General features: G+C 52.5%; 1 protein-coding gene across 1 annotated transcript; it reads left to right on the forward strand.

The window, feature by feature from the left end:
* On the forward strand, window positions 1-27,716 carry LOC111080806. The gene is given in 16 exon segments (XM_022376634.2): window positions 1-1,234; window positions 1,236-4,623; window positions 7,082-7,309; window positions 14,129-14,268; window positions 14,375-14,447; window positions 14,654-14,686; window positions 15,147-15,300; window positions 15,378-15,498; window positions 16,217-16,269; window positions 16,343-16,521; window positions 16,869-20,930; window positions 25,216-25,522; window positions 25,579-25,693; window positions 25,764-25,970; window positions 26,031-26,263; window positions 26,334-27,716. Coding segments are annotated over 16 exon segments (10,593 nt in total). The 5' UTR covers window positions 1-103; the 3' UTR covers window positions 26,503-27,716.
* Window positions 27,717-27,816: the final 100 nt, after the last annotated feature.

Raw genomic sequence — 27,816 nt, forward strand, 5'->3', positions numbered from 1 at the left:
CCCAGAACTAGGCGGCACTCTGTCGCCGCCGCCGCGCTATCTGGTGGAGTCACCCAAGAACGTGTCCGGGGCTGGGGGACAGTTCACGCACTTCGTACGCGACATGCAGATCCAGGAGCTGGAGCTGACCAGCGACTGCAGCTCCGGGGAGTTCAATGTACTGCAGTCGCCGCTTGTGTGCGAGGTGGATTCCGAGACGGAGGCAGCCCCGCCGGATCTGCAGCCGTCCAGCCGCGCCGAGCAACAGGAGCAGCTGCGGCAGAAGCGCGCCCAGAAACGGAACGCCCTGGAGACGCACTTTCTGCCGCAGCTGATGAACCCGCGCTACCTGGACAGCATCCTGGAGGAGAACAGCGATCTGGCAGGCGTCGGGACAGCCGGCCTGCATCGCAGCAGCTCCTCCGGAAGCGATCAGGCGGGGATGCGCGTCCCGAAGGTGACCGAAACGTTCCCCAAGAGCCAGCTGGACTTTAGCCGCCGACACAAGCGCAGGGAGGAGCCGGTGGCCCTCATGCTGGAGACGAAACTGATTGAGGAGCCCAGCGACCTCGAGAGCTGCACCCGACTGCAGGGCACACTGTCGCCGCAGTCCGAGGACGCGGAATTGGTGTACCTCAGCTCCTCGGCCTCCAGCAGCATGTCCGATCTGATGGAGCTGGAGCTGGAGCAGGCCGCTGCCCTGGCTGAGCGCGCCCTGGTCGACCTGGACACGGATGCCAGCAAACTGTTCCGACGGCCCGACGACGAGATGAGCAGCACGACCACCACAGATGCGGCCACCTCGTCGAACGAGACGGAAACGGAGGGCGAACTGGAGACGGAAACGGAAACGGAGAGGGACACGGAGAGCCGCGAGAGCACACCTGTTAACCAATTTGGCAACGTGGGAGCGGCAGCGGGAGCGGGAGCGTCGGCTAGCAGCTCGCTGTCTTCGCTTTTGTCTTCGTCGGCAACGCCGACGCCCACCGCAGAGCAGCCAACGAGAGCGGAAGATACATTTGTATCTTTCGGTTCGATACGCGAACAGGCGGCCCCAGAGGCTGCTGGCAGCATCGGCAGTATCGGTGCAGCGTCAGCGCTGTCGGCCACGCGAGAGGAGTTCGTTCGCAACATGGACAAAGTGCGCGAGTTGATCGAGATGACGCGACGCGAGGAGGAGCACGAGCAGACCAGTATCGGTAATGGAGTGCCTGCTCCGACTGCTCCGGAGCAGGATATGCCACGTTCGCCATCGCCCCCCGCCCATTCCGCCGCCACCCGCTGGCCTACAGTACTACAATCCCACCAATCCCACAGCCGACCATCCAAACACAGTGTCCTCCGGTGCCCTGGCGCCACTCCTGCTCAGCCGGCAGGAGTCTGCGGAGTCGCACTGCTCGGACAGCACCCAGCACAGCCAATGCACGGCCATCAATCTGGCTTCACCCCCGCCCAGCTTTGCCAGCAGCAGTCCCCCGCCACAGACACAGCAACAGACACAGCAACAGACACAGCCACAGCCACCCACACCGCCCCTCAGACAACAACAGCTCCATGCACCAATATATCCTGTTCCTATTTCCGCCCCTGCTTCCACCTGCACCATCCCAGCACCACCCCCCGCCGCGCAGCAGCAGCAAGAGTCAGAGATTTCAGTTGCAGATGACGAAACGGAACCAGCACCAGAATCGGAAGTGGATCCCATAAAGAAGCTGCGCCTGCTCTGCACCGAGACCTTGGCGTCCATGCCGTATGGGGAGCAGGTGCTCGAGGAACTAGCCAACGTGGCACAGGACATAGCAGAGCCAGGAACGCACACACAAACGCACGCGGCAGCCACGATGCCCTATCCGCTGCCAGAGATGCCCCACATACGGGAGCTGCAGCTGTCCACCACACACGAGAGCAAGTCATCCTCGTCGCGCTCCAGTTCCGCCTGGCTGGGCATGCCGACGCAGGCGGATCCCAAGCTGCTGGTATGCCTGTCGCCGGCACAACGTCCGTTGGTTGGGGAGACCAAGCCCGATCAGCTGCTGGACGACCATCAGAAGTTCGTGGAGCGACGCGGCTACCACGAACTGAGCAGCGCCCAAGTGCGTGCCCTCGACAACGAGCAGGAGCAACAGCAGCAACAGCAGCAGCAGAGCGAGATGCTCAAGACGGCGGCCATGATGCGAGAGTTGCGCAAGAGCCTGACACCCACGCAAGAGCCGCCGCCAGTGCCAGTGAAGAGCGCCGAAACAGCGGCCAAGGCGAGCGCCAAGAGAGATGACGCAAGCGATCCGAAGAGGAACGGAACAGCATCGTCATCGATTGAAAATAAACCAAGGCGAGCAGCTGATCCCAGCGAGCACACAGAGCAGCGGCAGCGGCAGCAGCAGCAGCAGCACCACCACCATACCAGATCCAGCCACCAGATGAACAGCAGCACGGACGTGAGGTTCCCAGCCTCTTCAATGGGCGGCGGCATGGAGAGCGAACTGGCCAGGATGTTCCCCAGCATGGCCCAGCAGCAGCAGCGGCAGGCGGACATCTTCGAGGAGCAGCGCAAACGCTTCTCCAACATCGAGACAAGCAACAGCCAGCCAAAGGGGCAGCAGCAGCACACCAAGCGGTACTCGAACATCGAGACCAGCTCGTACGAGTCCAAGAAGCGCACGGAGAACGGTCAGGTGATCTATGACATTACGAATTCCAGCCACGAGAAGCAGAGCAATCGCTTCCCCAAGGCGGTGGCGGAGGCGGGGGCAGATTCCACCGATCATGCACCGCCGCCGCCCATCCCACCGCCGCCAATTATGTCAGCAACCAAATTAAACGGTTCGACTACGGCAAACACTTTCATTGAGGATGATGACGCGCCCAAAAATAGCCGGCAAGAGCCGGAGAGCAGCAGCAGAGAGAATGGCAATGAGAGGGAGAGCAAGCAGCAGAGCGGCAGTGCCTCTGCCTCTGCCTTAGCCACAGCCTCCACCTTTGGCGGCACGTACGAGGAATTTCGGCAGCGTGCCAAGGCAGCGGTGGATGCCATTGGAGCACCCCGACCCCCACCGCCCGCCAATGGGTTGGACAATGAGAAGGTGTTCAAGGACTTCGATCGACTGTCGCAGCAGATGAACGCCGAGCTCCAGTCCACGAGGGAGCGGCGCGAGAAGTCAGCCTCGCTCTTCGATCTCAGCGGTATGACCAGGGGCCAGGGCCAGGGCCAGGGAACACATCCGCTGGAGGAGCTGAAGCAGCGTCGGCACGCCCACATGCAGGAGCTGGAGCGAGAGATCGAGCGCTCGTCCCGATCCCGGCAGGAGCGCATGTCCTCGGTGCCACGCAATATGGAGAGCACACCCGCGCCCAGGACCCACGAAATTCCCATCGAACTGGAGCAGCAGGAGCAGCGCTCGCGACGCGCCGAATCCATGTGCAACCTGAGCGAGCCACGCCCCCGGCCACACACCTCTGTGGGGCACTACAACTACAGCAACAACAACAGCAGCGCGTCGCAGGACGATTGGGCACGCTATGCCAGCGATCTGGGCTACTCGGAGAACATTGCGCGACCCTTTGCCCGCGAGGTGGAGATCTGCTACCAGCGGCAGGGACAGCACCCGAATCCCAGGCAGTCGCAGCCCATCCGGGCGCCGCGCCTCTCGGCCAGCACCAACGACCTGACCAGCGGCAGCAGTGGCCACCACCCACACAGCTTCGATAGCTTCAACGCGTACGGCGGCCGCCGGACACACGCGCCCATGCTCAGCCAGGCGCCGCAGCAGCAGCGGCCGCACTACGCCAGCTGCTACTCCATGATCGAGCGGGATCCCAATCCAAAGTACATCAGCACCACCTCCAGGCGGGGCGTGAGTCCGGCCCCAGTGCCAGTGTCGCCGGCCACAGTGGTGCCGCCGCCCGCCTACGATCGCCAGCAGAGGCGATCCTCGCTGCCGCGCGAGCTGCACGAGCAGCAGCTGAAGTACATCCTGTCCAAGGAGGAGGAGCTGCGCCTGGAGGTGGAGCGCCTGCAGCTGGAGCGCCGTCGCCTGATGGAGGAGATGCAGCGGGCGCCCGTATTGCCGCCGCCACAGCGACGGGAGAGCTACCGGCCGGCGGCCAAGCTGCCGACGCTCAGCGAGGATGAGGTGTTCCGCCAGCAGATGGCCGAGGAGTGGATGAACAAGGTGGCCGAGCGTGAGGAGCGGCGCCAGCACAAGATCATCAAAATCTCCAGGATCGAGGACGAGCAGGACCACGCCACAGAGCGGGCCAACATAAGCGACGAGTTCCTCAGCGCCGTCAAGGAGCGACGCCACAAGCTGGCCATGCCGGCGGACAGTGACTGGGAGAGCGGCGCTGAGTCGCAGCCCCAGGTGCAAGTGGCGGGGGTCGCCCCCACCAACGAGTCGGATGCGGAGGCAGCGCCCGTGCGCATTCTCGAGGGCCAGGCGGAGGCCAGTCTGGGGCAGCTGCCGCGGCATCTGCGCGAATTTGCAAAGTTCTCGACCAGCGAACAGCTGCCGGATGGGGCACAGGTGGAGCGTCACGAGCAGCAGGAGCGGCGCGAGGAGGCCACGGACCACTCGCACAGCACCGCCAGCCAGAAGACCAGCATCGTGAAGACGTACAAGGTGTCGCGTCTGCCGCCTTCCGTGCAGGGTGAGTTATCCTCCACCTCCGGTGGAGCTGGAGCTGGGACGTCGCCCAATAATCGTTATCGTTATCGCAATCGCTCGCAGACGGCGAGGCTCGTTAGTCGTAATATTCCCATTGGACTAACTGGACTAACCGCTTCCGTAACTAGTGCCCGCTCATCGCCCGAAACAGACCCTGCTAGTCGTGGTTGTGGTTCCCGTCCGTCCCAATCCCCCATCATCAAAGGTTCCCGTTCGTCCCAATCCCCCATCCACACTCCATCTGCATCGCCCTCTCCATTGCCATCTCCACCCACAAGCACCCGTCAGGCGGAAGCCACCTCTTCAGCCGCATCCACCATTCTGGGCACTGCCCTCCTTGTGGGTCTGTCCCTGCTGACGGCCTGGAATAAGTTTAGCTAAGTGCCAGAGCTCCATTCTCCCCTCTCCCCCTCCCACTCCCACTCACTGGTGTACGGCCATCTCCCTCACACACACTTTACATACTGTAGATACACTCTATGTCTGTCTCCCTCCCCTCTCTCTCTCTGTTGTATTTATCTCTCTCTATCTCTATCTCTCTCTCTCTCTCGATTGTTCATTGTGTGCGCCATCCTCCTACTCTACTCCTCCACACAGACGGTGCAACAGAATCCGAATCCACCTGCAACAAGAACTCCACCTCCACCCACGAAAGCAGCTCTTCGACAGGCTTGCGGTCACCCCTTCCGAGCATTTTTAATGGCGGCCTGAAGGAGCTATTCGCCGGGTCGCCCTTCCGTACCCAGATCTTCGATGAGTTCGACAAGTACTGGCGCAACTTTGAGTCGAATTCGGCATCGAACAGCTTCTAGAGAACGAATCGCGAACCCAACCCAACCCTTTGAACCGGCAGCAGAACCACAATCCGAATGCTTTAAACCCCCCCTCCCCATGACTACCCCTCTCCCACTCTTACACGCAGCTGCATGCAGCCTTCCCCCGCAGCCTTCCCCCACTCAAAACTCAGCTCCTAAATTAGGTGAAAATTTATGCAAAATATTGTTTTGTGAGAAACTCTTGTTAAATGTTTGACATTGAAAAAGTAATAAAAAAAAAAAAAAAATTTATATTTAGTGTTGTTTAATGTTTAATAAACGAAAAACTATTCGATTAACCAACAGATTTGTATTGTTATTTGTTGCATTTTGCTGCATTCCATTCCGCATGCGATTCCATTTAGCTGTATTGTGTGATGTGTCCGAAGAGAGAGGAGATGATTTGCTTGAAACCAAACTAATCCCGATATGTGTTCTTTGTAAATGTAGTGTACAGATCAGACTAGACCCCATACCACGTAACATAGTGCCACAAAATTAAAACTTTAAGGTTTATTTTACAAGAGAAAAAAGTTAAGTTTTAGGCCTACCCATTAAATATGGTAGAAAACTTCAATTTTGGTTTGATATATATATTGATTTCTTGCCTACATCAAATAAAAGGGCATACATTGTATTTATTTCTCTTTAAATACTCAACTCTTTAACCTTAAATTGGCGAGTTATAAAATACAAAAACACTGTCGAACAATGTACCTATGCACATGTTGATGCATACAGTGCGTTTCGAACCCTAACCTAACAATGGCCATACTCCAGCTGGATTGCAGATCCGTCATTTTTTTGGCAGAATTATATCACAAATAAATCAATTTATCTTCATTTAATGCTTGAAAGCAGATTTCGAGCTAATTCAGTTATCCTTTCATTCGATCATTCAATTTAATTCCATTTGGCAACGGGAATGATTCGATAAATGACAAAATTCAATCGACAAGCAAAGCAAAATCAAGTCAATTGATTGGTCTTTTCAAGGAACCTATTCCATGACTCCCATATCGATTCAATTCAATAGATGACCTAAAATCTGAAGTGTTCTAATAATATGTATTTTTTTCTATTTATTTTCTGCTCATCCACGTATACGCTACCTATGACCTATAGCTCCTTAACCAAAATACCCATTAATAAATACGTGTTTAGATTTAAGCCTAAATTAAGTGAATAATTTAGATTGCCTTGTAAATGAAAAGCTTTGCTTAATCTGCTCAGACTCTGCGCTCAAATGTCTTAGGGCTGAAATCGGCTTAACCCTTTAGCTACTCGTGCGATATACATCGCTCTTCATACCATCATTCCCCGCCCCACTCAGAGGCTTCTATCTGCCACCCAAGAATTACAATCGAGAATTTGCAAGAGAAGACAGAGGAAAAGATAGAAGAGCTGAATCGCGATTAAGCGGAAATTTTAAATTAATTCCATTCAATTGCATGGAAACAAAGTGCAGTCCGACACCGACCCGAGCCGACAGACGGTTCGTTTGTTCAAAGAAGAATTACGGAATCGGGGGCAATTGAGCGGAGAGACAGAGACAACAGACAGAAGCGACGACTGCGGACGAGAAAGAGAGGGAATGCCGAAATCTAACCGAATGCTCTCATTTAGACAGAGGAGCAACAGCAGCCACAGACACAGACACAGCAGTATCCGCCACAGAGACTGCACCGGCCATGAGTGTAAGGCTGCGACCACGACCGCCCAAGCAGACGCGCTTCCTACTCAACCCGCAGCAGCTGCAGCGTCAGAGGCAACGACGCAGCTGGTCCGAGAGCGATCTGCTCAAGGAGATCGACAGCGAACTGCAGCTGGCCAAGGGCTTCCTCTACGCGAATGGTGTGTCAGAACAGACCCCGAACCCCGTATCCCGAACCCGATACCAAAGATACCACCCCCCACCCATGGCCCCCTAAATGTAATGAACCGCCCCACACCCACTAATCTGTGCAGCTGCTTGTTGAGTGTCTCTAACCCCATTTTCGGTATAATTACAACTAAATTGAGTTTAATTTTAGTTTTCCATTTTCAATTTTCGTGTCGAGTGAATTTCGCGCATCCGCCTGAAAGTATGCAGCGAAGTTTGCTCTTGGTTTTCAGGAAATTCTCATCAAATTGCGTATACGACGTGAGCACCGAACCTCTGGTCATTTCCCACACTCAACTCTACACATACATATGTACATTTGTATGTATGCATTTTTCTTTTGGCTGTATTCTGTTCATAATTTATGACCCACTTGAGTCAAAGAGCTCCTCTTCCTCGCTCTCCAAACGATCCCTCATTCAGGGTCTCCCTCTCCGGTCTCTGTTTACGAAAGCATCCAAAATAAAAAAGGTTGTTTATACTACTTCGTACTGGGGCGAAGGAAATAAGAATTATATTTTTCATCTGAGATCTGAGACGCCAGACGCGAGAACTGAGAACTGAGAACTTTCGTTCAACAAATTTGTTGTGTTGCGCTCGCACACAAATTGAGATTATTTTTTGTTTTTCGGCTGGGCTTTTTTTTGGGGCGGGCCGTTCTGAATACGTTTTTGAAAAACGAAACGAACGAAACGAACAACCTGCCTGAAAATGAAAACTGTTTCGTAGTCGTCGTCGTGTTAAAGTCGTGTGAGCAACGCGAAGGCGCGTTCGAAAAATCAAGAAAAGGAAAATAGAAAAAATAGAAATATAGTCTGAAGTCAGAAATCAGAAATCAGAAGTCGCTTCTATATTTCCACAGCAAAAGAAATGGGGCAGGGTTAGTCGAGCGTTTTGTATTCAAATTTGTTTGTGTGTTCTTTTCGTGTCTTCCCCCCCGCTGCTGCTGCCACTTGGCCAGCCACATCGGCGGAAACGCAAGTGATTCAAAGCAGAGGCCTCCAAGTGAAGTGAACTGAACTGAGTGAAGTTTCGACCCCCAAACAAAATTCGTATCTAAATCCCCCCAACCAAATATTTTGCCCTCTCTGCCCACCGACTTTTGCAGAGCACACACAGAGCACAGGCACGGCGATGTTCGCACCAAAATTCAAGGCACGCGCGCCTTCAGGCTCAGGTAAATGGCTGCAGCAGCAGCAGCTGGTATCTGGCGGATGCACCACCGTCTGCAACGATCGACAAATGGCAAACATGACGTTTTCAGTGGGTTTTTTTTCATTTGGCTGGCTGGCTGTGTTTTCTTTGATGATTCAACGACGAGTCTACTCCGGCTGTGAATGGAAATTTCAATCTTTGAAATGTTTGAGCACATTGCCGCGAATATCCATCGTTTCCCAATCAACTTTTCATCTCTCGATTTATCGCCCTTATTTATAGATTACTTAATGAAGATTCTTCTATTCTGTTTGGCTTTTTCTGAACTTGATTTCGCTCACGTTGGCTGTTTGGCTGTTGTCCGTTTCGGATTGTTTATTTTAAATATTTCACATTAGTTCATGTTAATTGTGCGCACACCAAAATTTCCACATGATTTAGGCGAGCAATTTGGAAAATCCAAGCTGGAAAAGCCGATGGGCCTAGGGGGGGGAGGGGGAGTGGGAGTGGGACCGCTGGAGGTGCGCCATGCGCTAAATATACGAAATGACGTAAAATCCCGCAGAGCAGAGAAAATACGAAACAAATATTTATTACAATATTTGCAATGTTCTCAATTGTTGTTCTTGTTAGCCGCCGCCCACGCGGATTCCGCCTTTTACAGTCTCCAATAAAAGTTCACGCTGAATAGAACCAACACGAACACTGCCCAGAGATACTTGGATACTCTGCCATGTCGCCCTGACCATTTCATTCCATTCCATTCCATGTGATGTTTTTTCTTGTGTGTTTTTCCGCCCAATTCGGATTTGTTTGCCTTGGGTTTTCCAACCATTATCATCATCATCCCCCCATAAGGCTCTACGGGGGCGTACACAAATCCATCAAAAATCCATCGTTTCTCGATTGGCGTCATCTGATGGCATCTGATGATATGTAGCTCCGGAACGGACTCTATTTATGCTATATGGCCGGTATGGGCCATGGAAATTGGTAGAACATCCCATACACATATTGTATTTATTTAAAGCATTAATCTGTACGAGTATTTTGTTATTTTTAACATTCTCTCCTCGCTGGTTTTATTTTTTATGATATTTATATTTTGTTGTTGTTGTTGGCTATGCCAAAGAATGGAAAAGTATAAATTCAAAGACTTTTAGTGAGTGAAAATAATTTATAGTTTTTTGTTTTTGGTATAAATTCAGTTGAACTTGAACGAAAAGTTCGCGTATCCGCCCGCCTATCGGTTGGAAGCGAATCAGTGACGGGAACGGGACGGGGATGGGGATGGGACGGGGATGGAATGGGCAAATCAATTTTGGTTGATGACGTTGTCATGGTTAAAACGGGGATTATACATTTGATTGAGATTGCCAAAGTGCTCTGATGATGGAAATAGATAAAACCACAATAGATACAGGTGGCTTAATGTCAAACATAATTGTGCAAGGAGAGGAAGATGGGGCTACGCCCGCTGGTTGATTAATTTAAGAATGTGGCAAGAAGAATTCGACTGAATATTGTTAAAAAAAAGATGGAAAAATAATAAAAAAAATTAAAATTAACCCACACTTGTACAGAAATATACAAGATCAGTATCTTACGATCCCAGAGTTCTTTTAAATTATTCTAGCTTCATATTTGTGACGCTCTCTTTGTTGCTTAATCAAACGAAGTTTGCGGCTACTCTCCAATTTTTTTTATAATAATTTAGATGATCGATAAAGTCTGTTCCCCGGCCCCCTTTTTGATTCCATTCTGAAGTAGTTCCCCGTTCAATTAGCAAAGCCACAAATATCCACTCCATAAATAACCCAAACTCGGGAGTCCCCAATAGCAGTCCCACTTCCACTTCCACTGCCAGCCCCAATCCACAGACGGTTGCGTTCTGTCCATGCATTCCACATAAATCAACTCAGGAAATGCTCCCAATTTGCCAGAGGCAGCCGCACCCATTCCCATTCCCAGTTCCAGTGGCAGTCCCAGGCCCAAGCCCAGGGACAGGTCTCCGACTCGATAGCAGTTCCGAGTGGAACTCCCAACTCCCGTTGCCATTCAGATTCAGTGACAGGTTGCAGAGAGGCAGGCATCTATCTATATCTGTCCCGCGCCTCCCCCGACCCTCCACCCTTTTTGTTTTGCTGGATTTTCACAAGGCCAACGCGGGTTGGGTTCCGGTATGTGGAGAATACTTTGAAAATGAACCAAAGTGAGAATTAAATGGTTTCCCTAGTGCAGGTCCCAGTCCCCCCCTACCCCCCTATTGTTGTTGTTGTTGTTGTTGTCGCCGCTGTGCCCGTTTCGTTTCAGAATCTTTCTTGTTTGCAAATCGATAAATTTCAAATGAATTGCCTCCAACAACGATATTCGAAATGCGACTTCTGCTCGACTGCGGGCGCTCCTTGAGGGTGTGCCGCTCTATCGCACTCAAGTGCCTTTATTAACATTTTTTCCAAGCGAATTTTCCGTTTGATTTGATTCTAAAGCAGCAGCAACAGCAGCAGCAACAGCAGTGGCCGGCCACCGGAAGTGCCCCGCCAAAACCAAACCAATCGAATCCAAGCCCAGCTCGAGACTCGCTTGCAATGACAATTGTCTTTGTGTCTTTTGTTTTTGAGCCTTTTTGTTTTTGGTCTGGCTTTGCTGCACAGTTGTTTTGTTTTGTTTTTTCTTTGGCCAGCAACACAAAAAAAAACCAATGAAACGCAATGAAATAATTCCGGGGAACCTTTTGTCGCTTGGTTCAGTGTACGCCGCCGCAGTGTACGGCACACACATTTCCGTTCCATTTCGCATTGCACGCATAATTGGCGCCCAAGTCTGGGTCTCCCCTGTCCGCGCTTGATCGAGCACCGAACTGCTCCCACAATTCGAGTAATTGATCTTCTACTGGGTGCTGGGAGCTGGGTACTGGGTACGCCGAGAAGCAGCCGAGTAGCGACTGCCCCACCGAACTGGGTGTGTTTTGTTTGCCTGGGCTCGCTCGCTGATTTTGGCCTTTTGTCTTCATTCTCATTCCCAATCCCAATCCCATTACATTCCCCATTTGGGCCATGCTGGCGCGCTCTGCTCGGTGCTGCCGGGTCACGCAAAATTCAGTTCGCCTCGAGCCGTGCGCGGAGTCAGCAACTCAATCAGCGACATCGCTCCCTAAATCCGTATCTGCGTATTTTCGTATCTGCGTGCATTTTTGTGACTATCAGTGATCCATCCTGTGCTTCAGCTAGGTAAATCCATCAAATCCAAATCTTAATCCGACTGACAACCACAAAACGGGTTGGACTCAAGAAGTGACCAAAGAGGATTTCTCTCTCTGTGTGTGTGTGTGTGTGTTTGTGTGAATTTGATTGACATTTGCGAGGAGAAGTTTCCTTTTTGATTCGATTGTATAATTCAATTAAGTGCTGATTGAATAAAGACGTCAGCACACCCACACACCCAACCCCAACCCCATACCTCCGACCCCGAACAGACCCAGCAGCTACGAAAACGGCCAACAAATTTAGAGGCAGCATCGATGCCGCCTCCTCCTCCTCCTCTGTGAAATACGTGTCAATGTCTCGAAGGCAATGCGCCGCCTAGGGCAGCCATCAGCATCATGCATACATATGTATGTATGAGGCATCTGTATCGGTGTATCACTGTATCTGTGGGTTTTGGTTTTTTTACAGGTGGCAAATAAATCTGTAGAATGAAAGATTTTGGCTAGACCCAATGCAAAGGCTGCACAGCACAGACGCAGCTGTGGGTTGCTTCGCCAGTAATCGAGGAACTTCAGGAACATTTCAAATTGATTGGCAAATTTCCTGCCAACTCTTTAAAATTATCCACCTTTGGTAGCGATCTAAAACAACTATAAATCAGGACTAAAAATCAACGCAGATATTTCAAACTAATCGAAGTTTTTGATGAATAGCTCGTTCGTTTTTCTTTTTGTGTTTCTTAATGTTTTGTTTCCTGATTGAGAATGTAGAATGTAAATCGAATCGTAGAAACATATACCCATGATCTAAATAAGGAAAATATGAATGTGATTTCGTCAGAGATGTCTCTAGAGCTTTTTGGTCTGCCATTTTTCACTGGATATATATTGGAGAAATTAGAGAAGCTTCGAAGGGTTTTTGCTTATATTTAGGGCGATCTTCTTCGTTGATTTTTTCGTGTATTTAGCCGGGAGGGTTCGCTGTGGGCCAGCAAACACTTGGAGCACACCTCGCGCCGTTCTTTAATGGCAGGAGAATATACATACGTGAATACGTGAATATCTATTTGTGTGTTGATTGTGTGAATGCTAAACATGCGCCAAATGCTGTGACTCATCAGCAGCGCCTTTACAGCGCCTCCCTCCACCCATCCAAATGTATGTGTGTGTGTGTGTGCATGTGAACGGTGCGAGACTGTGTGTGTGTGGGGCGAATTTTGAATGGCTGCCAAATGGCGGCTTCCTTGGTCGCCGTCCGTCGTATTAATTATTGCTGTTCCACGTCGCTATGTTTGTTTGTCAATTTGTCTTCGCTCGGTTTGTTGACTGCCGCAACTAAACTATTTTCGAGAGAAAGAAAAGAAGTGAAGGTATAGGAGGGAGGGGAAACCACAGATTGCGAGCATGAACTTGCTGACAAGTGTAAATCTCCGGGGGAGGGAAACTCAATCTCTGAACACTCTCGATATCCGGCGCCCCTGAAGATGTCATGTTGCCACGTACCCTACCGCCCCCCCACCTGTGCTCCAAACGCCCACGCTCAACCATTCGAAAATTTCAACAGGCGTGTGGACACCATACGGTTCTGCCAGCGATCTGAACCACAGCTCATCGGCAGCGCCCACGCCCCCGCCGCCACCCACGCAGCCCGTGTGGACGCCGCAGCCGTCGCCCTCGTTGAGCGGTCGCAAGGAGTTCCGTCCGGTGCACTTCGAGTCGCCCACCCTGCCACGACGCTACACGGCCCTCCAGCAGCAGCAGCAGCAGCAGCCGCAGCAGCAGGAGCAACAGCAGCAGACGACAACACCCTGGTCGCACACAAACGGAGACCCCCACTCCGACTACACCGAAACGGATTGCTCCGCGCAGTTTGGCCCAGTGGCGCCTTCTGCCAGCGTCTCGGACAAGATCAGAAGTAGTACTTTCCACCCACACAGACACACAGTGCTAGTCCTTTCTCTTTCTCTTTGTCTCTTGTCTCTGTCTCTCTGTGTATTTCTCTCCTTGTGTCCCTTTCTCTCGTTCTGCCTTGCTAATCTCGTTTCGGTTCTCGTTTATCGCCCCCCAAAAGCCTTCGAACGCTCAGCTTCCAGCTCGGAGCTGCAGAGGCCGTTCGTGCGCCGCCAGCTGTCGGACACTAGCCGCCCAGCCTATAGGCCCAATGAAGTCAGTAAGTATCCATGACCCGTGACCCAACCCAAGCGTATAGAGCCAGAGCTCAGAGTGTTGGCGAAATGACCAAAGGGATCACACACACACACTCAGACACTCAGGCTCACGTCGATGCACAACACTGACTTATATGTACACCCGTGTGTCCACCCGCAACCCCAACCCCAACCCAAACCCAAACCAAACCTAAACCTGGTCACATACTTACCCACAAAAGAAGCAATCACTAACCACTGAAATTAATCTGCGGTTTCTACAGTCTACAAAGTCAAGCACGAGTATATGAGCGAACCGGAGACGGAGAACGATCGTCCGCGCAAAATGGCACAGTTAGGTCGGAGGCAGTACGATGGGATCGGTCCGGTGACCAACGATGGAATGCCCATCATACTCAGATCGGTAATGGACATACAAAGGGGGCCAAGGGAGGGATTGCCACTTGATGTGGGCTTTCGATGTGAATTGTGATATGCAACTGTTCCCCTTATCCCACCCCAAAATGCAGGAGGTCCAGGAGCCGCATCAGCATGAGTGGTACAAGCGACTCTATCAGACCATACACAAGCAGAAGAATGGCGGTAAATGTCTCTCTCTCTCTCTCTCTCTCTCTCCCTCTCACTCATTTCGGTCTGAAGCATTGTGAACCCCCCCCATCCTACCCCCATCCAACATCCCATTCCGAATCCACCAATCCCTCTGCATAATGCTTCAGTCCGATCTATGATTTCTACTCTTTGGTCTGTCTCTTCACAATATCTCATTCTGCCCATTCGCTTTGCCTCAGACGATTTCGTGATACGCTACAAGTGTCCCAGAGGTGATTCTTTGATCTTTAAACTATACCAAATTTCTGCCCTAAGTAGTAGCCTAGTAGCCTATTAGCCCTCCTCCGCTTTGCTTGTAGACCAAAAGCCCAAGGCTTTGGTGCCGCCTCGCAGCAAAGAGCTTCATCCCGTGCATGCTGTATTATTATTATTTGGCTTATTTATTTGACTTCCAGCTCACTGGCTCATTGTATGGGAAGCTTACATATACTCGCATATTTATGTACTAAATTTCACGACTAACCCAACCTAGTCTAAGGCCTAACTCACACACCCAACCAACCACAGCACAGACCACAAGCAAACGCTAGCCTAACATCATGTCCCCCGCCGCCGCCAGTACACCATCCAAGCAATGTACGAGCATATTAATCGCATTTGTAGCAAGCATCCTCCCATCGATCGTTGGTGACCCCGATTAATGTGTTTCGTGTCTCTCCCCTACCCACGCAGCCCGTCCGTCGTACAAGAGCAACGGTTACGTGTCAGAGCCCGAACCCAACTACGACTCCGACTACTCCACGGTGAGGTACCGCACACAGAATCCGCATCGCGTGCAGTCCGTCTCCTCGGCCGTCAATGTGCGAAACCTGAGCCAGGACGAGAAGTAGGTCACCAGCAGTGTCTTGTGTATGCCACTGAAGAGGACTGGACTCAAAAAGTGTTTGTTTACTCTGCTTTCAGGTTGTATGGTACTATGCCAAATCCCATCAAGTCGGCTCAGAATTCGTACAAAAATCAGCCCGGCCGCATCGAGAACTACACCACAGGACATTCGTCAGTGTCCGAAAAGGAGAAGAAGGAGGTAAGTGCCCCCAAGCACGGCTTACCAATTTGGGGGCTCAGCTCACAGTCATTTAATCCGTTTAACCCACTGTACACCGAGTGTCCTAATCCTCGACCATTGCACTCTGACATTCACTGCCATAATAATACCTGACATACCCAACAACCCAACTTCTCATTCTCATGCACTCATACACCCATTAAAGTCACTCGGATCGCCTCAATATTCTAACTCACGGCAATTATGTATTCTATTCACAATTCTAGTGGTGGGACGAAGTGATGGACATCTTTAACGGGGTATGGCATGGCACTCTACTCTACTCTACTCTACTCTACTATATGTATTTGTATTCCTAGTTATGATCTTCAGTTTCAGTTCTTAGCTTTTAGTTTCCGATTGTTTTCCGTTGTTTAACCGTTCCCCGAAATCTCTGCTTACTCTGTATCTCTACTGTCTCCCTCCTCCGATACGATCCATGCGATACCATGCGAAAAGTGGCATAGGGAGCACACGCGCATACCGCGCATTGTAATAGAGTTTGTCGATGATTTCGATGGCTTTGGAGTAAGTGTCCATAGAGAGAGGGCGAGGCAGGATCATCGCCAAGGCACCAGAACTAATACCAGCAAAATAAAAACCAAATTAAAATCAATAAATCAACAAATGCACTCTGAATATACTTGAACATACAATCTATACGTACTACATGCTGTTTTCTCTCTCCCCACAACAGAATCTAGAACAATCGAAACTATCTCCGCTCTACACAGAAGGAAACTTGTCCAGGTAAGACAAAGATTTGCCCAAGCCTGGGGGTCTAAGCATCTCCTCTGACTCACCTCCTCCGCGTACGTTGCAGAGCTCTGGCCAAGGAATCCGGCTACACCAGCGACTCGAACCTAGTCTTCCGCAAGAAGGAGCTGCCCGTCAGCAGTCCCCTCAGTCCCGTGGAGCAGCGGCAGGCCTACAAGAGTCTACAGGCAGGCGGACAACCGCCCCTATTCGGCTTCCGTAAGCCAGCGCCCGAGCGGCCCAGAGGTGAGTCGATCTCTCTCTTTCTTTTGATAATCTCTAAAACCCTAACATAATCAAATAAGACGCTGGCCTAATCCACTGACTAATTGTAATCCAAATGGTGTTGGTTCTATCGGGTCTATCGGTCACTCTACTACTCACACACACACACCACACACACACACACTGCTCTCACTCGAAGTTGTTCGTTCGTTCTGTCCTCAAAGAGGGCCAAGGATGTCGTAGGCACCAGTTGAACCACCAGAAAAGAAAACGAAAACAGCACCCACCAACAGGCACTGGCACCAACAACAACAGCCAACAGCAGCCGCCGCCTAATCCAAGTCCATCCCTCCCTCTCAACCCCCAAGAAATTGTGGAGGAATTCGAATTCATACAGATCACTCCGACCCTCACCAAGATACGAGTGAGCACCAAGGAGCTGCAGGAGGACGAGCCCACAGCGCCCAGTCCAGTGATAACACAGCCACCACCTCCACCGCCTCCTCCACCGCCACCACCGCCAGCGCCAGCCACAAGCCCACCCAAGATGTTCTCGCAGCTGTCCAAGAACCTGCCCTCGTTCATTCCGCTGAGCAAGAAGCAGCAGCTGCAGCAGGACCAAGCGCCTGCCCCGATGCCACCCAATCGCAAGTCCTCCTGCACCAAGAGCACGGTGCGTGTCTCGAGCTGCACCAAGTCCCGCCACGAGCAGTGTTTCCAGCCGCCGGGCGGAGGAACCATCACCCTGCGGAAGGTCGCCTCCTCCGCGAGCAGCACGCGACGCGAACCCATCTCTCGGTCCAAGAGCGCGGGCGCCGTCTCCACCCTGCTGGCCACCCTCACGGCCACCAAGGAGACGCGCCACAAGGATGGCGGCGCCTGTCGCGTCACCCGGGTGCAGCAGCAGTCCCGTCTCCGTTCCGTGAGTCCCAGCCGCCGTCCGGTCCGTGTCCTGGCCCTGCGCCAATCGAGTCGCAGTCCGGTGGCCTTTGGCCGGAGCATCTCCAAGGAGCGCAGCTTTGCCGAGGAGAAGAAGCGGCTGGAGAACACGCTGCCGCCCAGCCGGACCAACTTTGAGGCCAGCACCAACATCCTGCGGGACCCCTTCCTCAAGTCGCCCCAGGAGGTGCGCGAGGCGGTGCGCTCCTACGCCACCTGCAAGGCGCAGCACACGCGCAGCAAGTCCCTGCCCAGACTGCGTCAGAGCACCGTGAGCACCACCACCAGGCAGACGATGTGCTTCCCCCAGGTGCGGCCCCAAACCCTCATCGACTGCGGACGCTCCCTGCGGAAGGTGCTGCCCAGGAGCCAGGCGAAGTCCGGCTCCAACGACAGCCTGCCGCGCAGCAACTCCACCTTCTCCATCGACTCGATGGTGCGGCAGGAGTTCGTGCCGATTGCCCCGCCCAAAATCTATGTGGGCAAGGCCAAGCCCTCCGCCGCCAAGGCCAAGTCGCTGGTTCCGCTGCAGAGCAGCCGCAGCGAGGGTCATGTGCCGCGCAAGCGTCAGGTGGGAAAACCACCCGCCTCCGGCAACAGCAGCAAGGCAGCAAGGAAGCATCCTCCCGTGTCCGTGCAGTCGTACAGCGACACGGTGCGCGAGAAGACCCATTTCTGGAACGACTACAACGCCAAGCAGTCCGTCTCCATGTCCATGTCCATGTCGCTGCCCCAGCAGCCGGAGTACAAGTACTGCTCCCTGGAGCCGGAGGATGTCTACGACTATGCGGGCGGCGCACAGCATCAGGCACCGTCGAGCAGCTGCATCGAGGATCTGGTGTGGAAGTACGAGAACAAGGATCGCGATCGCGATCGCCATGCCAAGCCGTGCCAGGCGGCAGTCACGGACATTGCCCGGCCGCAGTCGCCACAGCCGGACTACACAGCCGGGCTGGAGCGCCGTTTCTCGCCCACGCGGGAGGTGCGAGTGCCTCAGAGCCAGAACCAAAGCCAGAGGGAGGTGCGCTCCCCCTCGCGCCGTCGCATCGACAGCCTGAGATCCAGCCAGCGGCAGGACAGGGAACAGGCCATTGCCCGGGCCAGCAGTCTGAGCAGCGCCGATGATCGCAGCAAGCGATCCGCGCCACCGGGAAGCCTCTACCAGTGCGGCGATCTGGCCCACAGTGCCACATCCCTGACGTATCTGGAGCGGCACAGCCCCAGCTGCCGTTACCGCAACAATTGCGAACGCTTCACGGATCTGAATCGATTCTACAGCACCCTGGAGCGGGTGGGCCAGCTGGAGCGGGCCACCTCCTCGAGCAGCTTCCATCCTTTGCGCAAGGATGCCGAGTTGCTGGCCTTCGACGAGTGGCGCAAGGTGCGGCTGCACGAGCGCGCCGAGAAGGAGCTGCAGTATCTGGTGGGCAAGCTGCAGCACGACCAGCGGGAACGGGACCTGCACTTCCGCTCCAAGGACGTGGGCGAGATCAGGTGGCGTCAGGAGGCGGACCAATCGCTCAGCACCAAGAAGAAGTCGGTGGAGGATCTGCGCGAGAACTTTGAGCAGCTGAATCTCTTCAGGCAGCAGCAGCAGCAGCTGCAGCAGGACTGCCAGCTGCAGCCGGTGCCGCGCCAATGGCGACGCAACACTGTGGCGGATCTGGCCAGCAGCCTGGAGCAGCGCGTGCAGAAAGACGACACCGAAATGGACCGTCACCTGGACAACGATCTGGTCAGCACTCTGTCCAAGGATCAGATCAAGAAGATCACCCAGCAGCTGAACGAGATCTATGCGGGGGGCAACCGCAAGGGCGCCGCCGTCGAGGAGCAGTACGTGGTCACCGTGGAGAAGGGCTCCAAGCAGGGCTCCTGCCATGCCAACACCCTGAAGGTGCGCTGCAACTCGAACATCTCCAAGGAGCAGCTGCTTGGACCTGTTCTGCGCAAGCGCGAGGAGCAGCAGCAGCAGCAGCAGCAGACTCTGCCACGGCCCACGCGCAGTCAGTCGCCCGTGGTGGTGGCCAGGGAGACGCGCGGTGCCATTGCGGCCAAGAATGCTGAACTCACGCTGACCAGAGCACCCGATGTGCCGCCCCGTCCGAAGCCCAGCGAGGTGAAGGGCCAGGCCAAGACTGCTCCCGCGAAGGTGGAGCAGGAGCCAGCAGAGAATATCAACCAGAAGATACAGTACTTCGAGGATCGCCAGTTCGAGGAGCCGGCCAAGACCATCTACCACGCCCGCGAGGACTCCTCGCCCGACGAGGCCGAGGTGATGCGCCTCATCGAGCACAACATGCAGGCGCGCCAGAAGGCCAGGAACAGTCAGCTGCTGACCCACACGGAGCTGAGCAACTCGCTGACGGATCTGAGCGGCGTTTACGGGGAGCGACCCGCTGCACGGGTAAATTTTCACTTGCACAGCCCCCCGCTGCGGCCACCCGACGAGCAGGCAGAGGCAGAGGCAGAGCTGCTCAGCTACGAGAATGGTTCGCCCGGGCCAGGAGACGCCAGCCTTGAGCTGTACGACAGCCAGTCCTACTACCGCTCGCGCAGCCTCTCGCCCCAGTCGCAGGTGTCCGCCTGCTCGAGCTCCTACCTGCAGCGCGTCTACACCGGGGAGGTGCAGAAGATGCGGCAGCGCTTCGAGGGCATCCACCGGGAGACGGAGCAGCAGTCCAACGAACAGACCAGCGATTTTTTTGGGCTTAGCCCGCTGCGGAAGGCGCGCAGCGATCCCGAATTCAGTGCGGGATCCAAAGACGCCTCGGGCACCGCTACGGAGGCGGAGCCGCGGAAGGAATCACCGCCAGGCAACAACAGCCAGGCGGACGACGTCAGTCGGATGACCCACAAGTTCGAGTTGCGCGGGGCCACGCCCTCGCCTGAACGCGGCCGCAGGCGCCAGCGCAGCGCCCAGGATCGCCTCATGCCGCACATCGATGTCATCAGCAAGACGGCGGCCCTCAAAAGGGAGCTGCAGCCGGTCCGGAGCCCCCTGCGCAGTCTCAGCAGCAGCAGCAACTACATCGAGCGGCTGCGCATGCGCTACGAGTCGCCCGATCCCGCCGAGACCCGAACGCGGACCATCAGCTATCTGTCCACGTCGCATCCGGACCTGCGGGACGTGCACGACATCTCCCCACACCTATGCGCCGATTGGGTGGCGCACAAGCACCCGCAGCCCACTGACCAGCCACGACCGAAGCTGCCAAAGGTTCTGCCCAAGAAGCCACAGCGCGTGGCTGCGCGCGCCAGCTCCACCTCGCCGCCGCGTCCGCCCAAGTCGCCGCGTCACCAACACAGCGGCCAGCTGACCAGCTCCCTGCGCGGCAACTATGACGACATCTTTGCCAATCAGAAGTTCGATCCGAGGATGCATCGTCCCAAGGCACGCTATGTGCCGGATGGGAGGGGCACGGGCCCAGTCCCGACCTCTGGTGGTGCCACCTTGGAGCGACTCAAGAAGACAATGGCGGTAACGTTTAAAGGTGATTAAACTGGTCAATAACGAACAACTTCCAGCGAGAGCAGTGGGTGGGTGGGTGTGGGTGTGGGACGGGGAACTCTCACTGGGGGCAACTCCTAATCTCCGCTATGCTTCGGTTGGCGTTTAATCTCGTAGAGCTGCTGCTTTTGCCATAAGGGCTCTCTCTCTCTCTCTTCCATTGGTTGTAACTATTCGAAATTATCTATCCCTGACTTTCTATCTGTTATCTGTAATCGTTGGCGCAGATCCCGACTCGAACGCGCCCCCCATACCCCCACAGCCGCCAATCAAGGGCCTCTACAGCTCCTCCTCCTACGACCTACCGTACAGCACAGACACTATCGATGGCTCAGGTGAGTGATGAAGCAACGGGGTCGCCCATAAACCTCCCTCCCAGGAGGCATTTAGCTGTACTCAAATATATTCCTTGTGGGACAAGTTTGCTGGTTTAAGGACCCAACATTAAGTTAAGGAATAACCTGAAAGGAGTTCCCTTTTGCTGCTACTCAATAAAATCCCTGTTAGGTCGCCAGCTACGCCTCTGCTGCTGTTGCTGCTGTTGGTGCTGTCATCAATGACCTTTGCTAAAAGCTTTTTACTACCGCAACAGCGGAGAGCGGAAAGCAGAGAGCAGAGAACGCACAACGGACAACGAATTTCCGCACTTGGTGCAATTTCGCTTTGAAGGCGCGCCGGACATTAGTTGGGCCAAATTAATCGATATGTCCAATGAAAATGCCGGCCACGCTGACGCTGACGCTGACGCGACGCTGAAACTGACGGAGCTGACCTGCTTATCAAGCACTCAGCACCGCATCTGAACCACCCCACAGTGTGTACATAAGTGGGCAGGGGACGAACACCGACACCACCCTGCGCAAGCTCACCTTGCCGGCAGGAGGGTTGGGGTTGCCCGACAACTGACGACCCACGTTGCCATGGCCAAGACAGTGCCGTCAACAAAACAAACGCCGCGTGTGCTCGCCAGTGGATGTGGAATACCTGTCGCGGTCGTTAGTTAGTTTCAATTTTCCGTGCCAAAACGTGAGAGTCGCGCACCGCTCAGCCTTTGGACCGGCCTAAACTGCATGCATAGATGCCTCCACGGGTGCGGATTATGCAACTGTCAGAGGAGTCCTGTCCGTGCCCACAATGATACATCAAACATTGGCGCCGCGTCGCAGCAGCACCTACTCCAGCCAGCATGGCCAGAATCTCCTTGGCAACGGCAACGGCAACAGCAACGTCAATGCCAATGGCAACGGGTACGGGTACGGGTACGGCCATGTGAGGAGGAGTGTCCACTGGCGGCAGTCGCATCCCAGCCTGAAGCTGAATCGCAGCTGCAATGATTTAGAGCTGACAGATGACAGGCTGTCCCAGCCGCAGCAGCCCCATCAGCCCCATCAGCAGAGTTGGTGGCGCAGCCCCGAAGCCAATCAGAATCCCTGGCAGCGGCCGCAGAGCAGTGGGGCAGACAGCAGCTCATGCAACAACCTCAACAACAACAACAACAACAAAGTCCGGCATCCGGCGTCAGGCAGCAGCTGCGACATTGCCAATTGCGGGAAAATCCTCTGGATACATCGTAGGGGCTATGACTACTCCGGCCCTGCCCCCATGGTGCCACCCCACCCGCATCAGCCGTCCATTGGTGGAGTGGGAGAGGTGTCCTATCACATGGTGGGTCTGCCGCACACCCCTCTGCCGGACCAGCGACGTGCGTACTTGGCCAATCGACATGCAATCGGAGCTTCAATTCCTCTGCTCGTGTGGCAGCAGCAGCAACAGCAGCAGCAGCAGCAGCAGCAACAGTGGCATGGCAGTTAGTATTGATATTTTATTAGATTCCAGCCAATGTGAAAGAAGGAAAAGTGATCAATCGACCCCTCTCCCCGCCCATCTCTCTTGGCACTTTCTCATTCGATTAAGCGGGCAAGTGACCTTCCTCTTTTGCACTTTCTCACGGTTTTTCTTTTGCAAAAATCAAAAAAACTCGTTATCACTCGTACGTACTGCAAGAGAGATTGTGAGAGCCAAAGAGAGGGAGAGCTTGCTCTAGCACTTGCTCTCACGTTCCGAACGAACTCTGCGATAAAAGCTTCGTGAGCAAAAGCTTTTCTTCAAGATCAAATACAGTGGTTCGTTCCATGTGAGACATACGAAATTAATTCCCAGACACGAAGAAATACAAAATAAGCCAAGAAATTTATTTATATCCAGTGATAAAAAGGAACAGACGAAACAAACCTTAATATTTGCATTGAATTAATGTTAGAGAAATTTCAGAATCATATCAAAGTTGACTAGTCCTCGTAAACCTCATTACAATGAACTCAAGCTGGAGAGCCTTCCAATTTCTCAAGCCTATTCTTTCCCATTCCTATTCAATCAAAGACCCTGCCCCACATTTTTGGTCTGTCTGGTGTCAGTGTTCGCAAAGATTCACACACCCCACAACAACAATTAAACGTGACTTTTGGTCGGCGGCGCCGTCACAAAACGTACAACGGAACTCGTAGTACGCGACCGTTGATATCGCCCCGACGTTACTCTCACTCTCCCAGAGACAAGAGTCTTTGACGTCGGCGCTGAAGCTCTCCCTCCCTCCTCCACCGCACTGAGTCAGTCAGAGCCCCCCATTCAGTTTAGGTTTCGGTTTCGATTTCGGTTTCAGTTGAGCACAACGCGTGCTACGGTGTAGTTGGGATCTTGGGTAGGTACGAAGCTCCCACACCCCCGACACCTTTCTCTGTTGGGGGGTGAGTGGGGGATCTAGTGGAGCGTGAATCTCGTGTTTGTTGCTATTCGTTCTTCTTTGGTTTATCAGACAATTGCCCCTCAGTAGTCGGGCCTTCGATCCGGCGTACTGGTTCTGATTCTCATTGATTATTGTGACTAATAAGCGGCAAATGGACAAATACGAAAGAGCGGGGAGAAGCAACGGAAAAACCATTTAAAAACTTAATTGAGCGTGAAAGGAGGGAAAAGCCTTGAAAAGTCTCCGACTTATGGGGTGTGTGTGTGTGTGTTTGTGTGTGTGTCGGTGTGTGGACTTCCAGTGAAAGATGAAAATCGGCAACGCTTTCAAACACTTTCGAACGCTGGCAAAAATGCGCCATAACAAATCAGTGAAAGTGAAAATCTCTCAAGTGTCAATTAAATCTCTTTTTCAAGTCTCTTCGTACACAACAAACGAGTATGTGTACGAGCTGTACAAAGCTGTTCCTAATTGCTGCTACGAGTGGTGGGGTGGGGGGGTATGTATTTGTTGCACAAACATTTGTACAGCTGCCCAGCCCCAAGAGAAGGCCGCACCTCCCGACGCAAGGGGATTTCCTTGAATCGGGTCAATCAATGGATGGATGCGTAGTAGATATTCAATCTTAATCAAGTTGCAGCGCAGTTCCATTAATGCATCAATTGAATCGAATGGAACTGATGCGAACTTTTCCACTTACATACATATAGAACTTATACATATATGCGAATGAGCAATTCATATGCTGATGAGGATGAGTCTTATCGCGAGGCTAAGTGGCTTAGCACAGCTCTAAAACGTTTCTGTTAATATGGGTGTGCGTAGTCCGAGGCCCCCCCCCACCCTTTGCCAGCTCGAGACCCGTTTCATTTTGTATCCAATTAACTGATTACGATTATTTTGCTTGCGAGCATTAGCTTCAATTTGAGCTCATTTTCCAAGGGGGAATATCAAGTGAAGCTTAATTCAATTTGAGATTGTGACACGTCACGTCTCCCCTGCACCCATTGTAGGTAGGGGGGTTATCTCTCTCCCTCTCTCTCAGCTGCTTAGATTGTATGAGGGGGGGTGGGTGGTCGCAGGGGTGGGGCGGCTGTTTATTTGCTTACCAATTGGCAGACAGATACAAACCTCGCCGCGACTCAGATAAGCCAGGGGTTTCGTAACAGAAACAGCAGCAGCAGCGACAACGACAGCCATGACAACGATTTGCGGTGAGATCGTCTTACGATTCAGTTTGCTATTTCTAAAATAAACATGCCGTAGTAGAGGACTTAGTGGACTGATACTTATATCTGGTACTCGGGCATTCTCATGAATCGAAATGTCAACAGCTTTTTGTATCTGAGCGTAGGCCGCTGCTAGCTTCGATATTTTAGCCATCAAAAATGACTGCTCAGGGCTATGATGGGTGGACCAACGCCCTTTGGGTTAAATGTCTCAGTTGAAGCTTCAGCCACAGCCTGAATCCGTTTTGCCGCATCTCGCATCTCAACAGAATCTCCCAATCGTTATTATGACACAGACGTCAACATTCACTTCAAGACACCGATAAGGCATGAGCAGAAGCAGTACATACCGGAGGAGGAACTAGCCACACGCCAAGCGGAGCATATGCAGAAGCTGTACCACGAGGAGCGACGCCGCAAGTATCTACAGGAGCTGCAGGACATGAACTCTCGACGCCACACGGACAACTTCACGCCCTCGCAGAAGTCCCCGATCGCCCTCAATCGCTACGATGACTTCCCCACCGACGTGACGCTCAAGTCGCTGGTGGGTCCCAAAACCGTTGCCCGGGCCCTCTACAACTTCCAGGGACAGAGCTCCAAGTAGGTTGCACCACTCTGATGGATCCAGTATTATTTTTAATGCATATCTTTTGCAGAGAGCTCTCCTTCCGCAAGGGCGACACCATCTACATAAGGCGGCAGATCGATCCCAACTGGTATGAGGGTGAGCACAATGCGATGATCGGGCTGCTCCCAGCGAGCTATGTGGAGGTGGGTGTCGTGTCTCTCCGCTAACAGTCGATGGCAGGCGTCTAAGCTCCTTTTCTCTTCCGTTTCACAGATTGTCAGCCGCGATGGCGCCCGCACTCCGTCCAAGCGCCCGTCGGAGGGACAGGCTCGTGCCAAATACAACTTCCAGGCCCAGTCGGGCGTAGAGCTGTCTCTCAACAAGGGAGAGCTGGTAACGCTGACGCGTCGCGTGGATGGCAATTGGTTCGAGGGAAAGATCGCCAACAGAAAGGGCATATTCCCAGTGTCCTATGTGGAGGTGAGTCATCACTATGAGAGAGGTGAATAGCCCACGATATGACTCCACTTTCTCACGCAGGTTCTCACGGACATTGGAGCCGAGGATATAGCAGCCAGGACGACGACCGTGATCAGCAGCCAGAGCACCACGAATCTGCGGCCCAATCTGGATGTGCTGCGCACAAACATCAACAATGAGTTCAACACGCTGACCCAGAACGGAGCCCAGCCCGTGAACGGGATCCTGAAGGAGACGCGAACGCTGCACAAGACGGACGCACTCCACGTGGACACCAGCTCCGAGCCACTGGCGTGAGTGCACCTCAGGGCTGAGCTTTTTCCCCAGTTCTGATCTAATTTGCCCTTTGCCTTTGCCTTTCAGCTATCGCGCACTGTACAAGTACCGGCCACAGAACTCCGATGAACTGGAGCTGCTGGAGGGGGATCTGGTGCATGTGCTGGAGAAGTGCGACGACGGATGGTTCGTGGGCACCTCGCAGCGCACCGGCTGCTTTGGCACATTCCCCGGCAACTATGTGGAACGCGCCTGAAGCGGAGCCATTGAGTCGGGTGTGGGACACCCGAATACGAGTACCAAAATACCCAAAAAAAAATCGTTCACCTCTAATCTTAATGAATTTGTAGTCTAATACCGAGTAATGTGGAATAACCGATGCCAGACCCGGCCAGGCCAGGCCAGGGCAGGTCAGGTCAGGGCCGGTCAGGGAAGGTCTGCTGGACACAGGACACAGAGGCAGTTATAAGATTAATTCTGATTTGATTTAACTGGATTACTTTATGTTGTTGTTGAATTCTTCTTATTCCCCTAATACTACCGTTCTGCTGCTTGCGTTGCCGTAACGTAAAACTATTTATTTATTTTTAAACAGAGCATTAATTTTATCAATGTTGGAATTATGTTTATTTATACTCGTGAAAAGCGAACACACACCACACAATATTAATATTAACCAGAGAAGTTTTCCCCCAAAAACACCGCCACCTCCTTTGCCACCACCAGCACCACCTCCCTCCCCACCCACAATCCCGATATCAAAGAGAACTAAATTAAGATCATACATGCATACATATACAATATATACCCTTGTCGTTTACCTACTAATTTTAACTAGTCACAGCTAATTTCCAAAAAAAAAAAAGAAAACCAAGAAAACCAATACACAATGATGGAGAAACCGTTGAACTAAAAAAGTGCCTTAGAATTGAAATTTTAATGACTAAAAATGAAGTTAAATTAAATTAAATAAAAGATGGAAAAATAAAAGAAAGAAAAGCTGAAAAATGCTATGAACCAAGTGCCTCTGTTGAGTCGTGACAAAATGAGCTAAGTTAAAATACTCAGTCGATGAGTAACGTGAGACCATAATACGAGTATTCTCAAGCCGATTCAACAGATTTAATTTATTAATCATTACAAAACGAGCGTTTATTACACAGACACTGTTGCAAGCGTATTTAGTAAATAAATCAACAAACAAACAAACAAAAAACAACCAAGAACTATCCGAGTATCCATTATCTATGCTCTATGGCAACTATTCCAGATTATGTTGTAATTGCAACAGACTGGAACAGTTTGATTGCCTTACTTTACCTATTCCAAAAAGGAAATGAATTAAAAGGGTCACTGTGTTGTTATCTCACTTGATTGGAAATTGAAAAGAAAATCTCTCAACTGCTAGAAACGAGAGAGATTAAAATGGATCCAGTACCAGGAAACAGAAATATATCTCTGCCATCGCAATTCTTTCGTTTTCAATGCTTGTTTTTAGTAATTTCCACTGAATTAGATTTATTCAGCTCTGCTGCATTTCGTTAACTTCTTCGGTGCAATTTCAAAAGTC

The sequence above is a fragment of the Drosophila obscura genome, unplaced genomic scaffold, assembly GCF_018151105.1.
Source record: "Drosophila obscura isolate BZ-5 IFL unplaced genomic scaffold, ASM1815110v1 contig_186, whole genome shotgun sequence".
NCBI classification, from domain to species: domain Eukaryota; kingdom Metazoa; phylum Arthropoda; class Insecta; order Diptera; family Drosophilidae; genus Drosophila; species Drosophila obscura.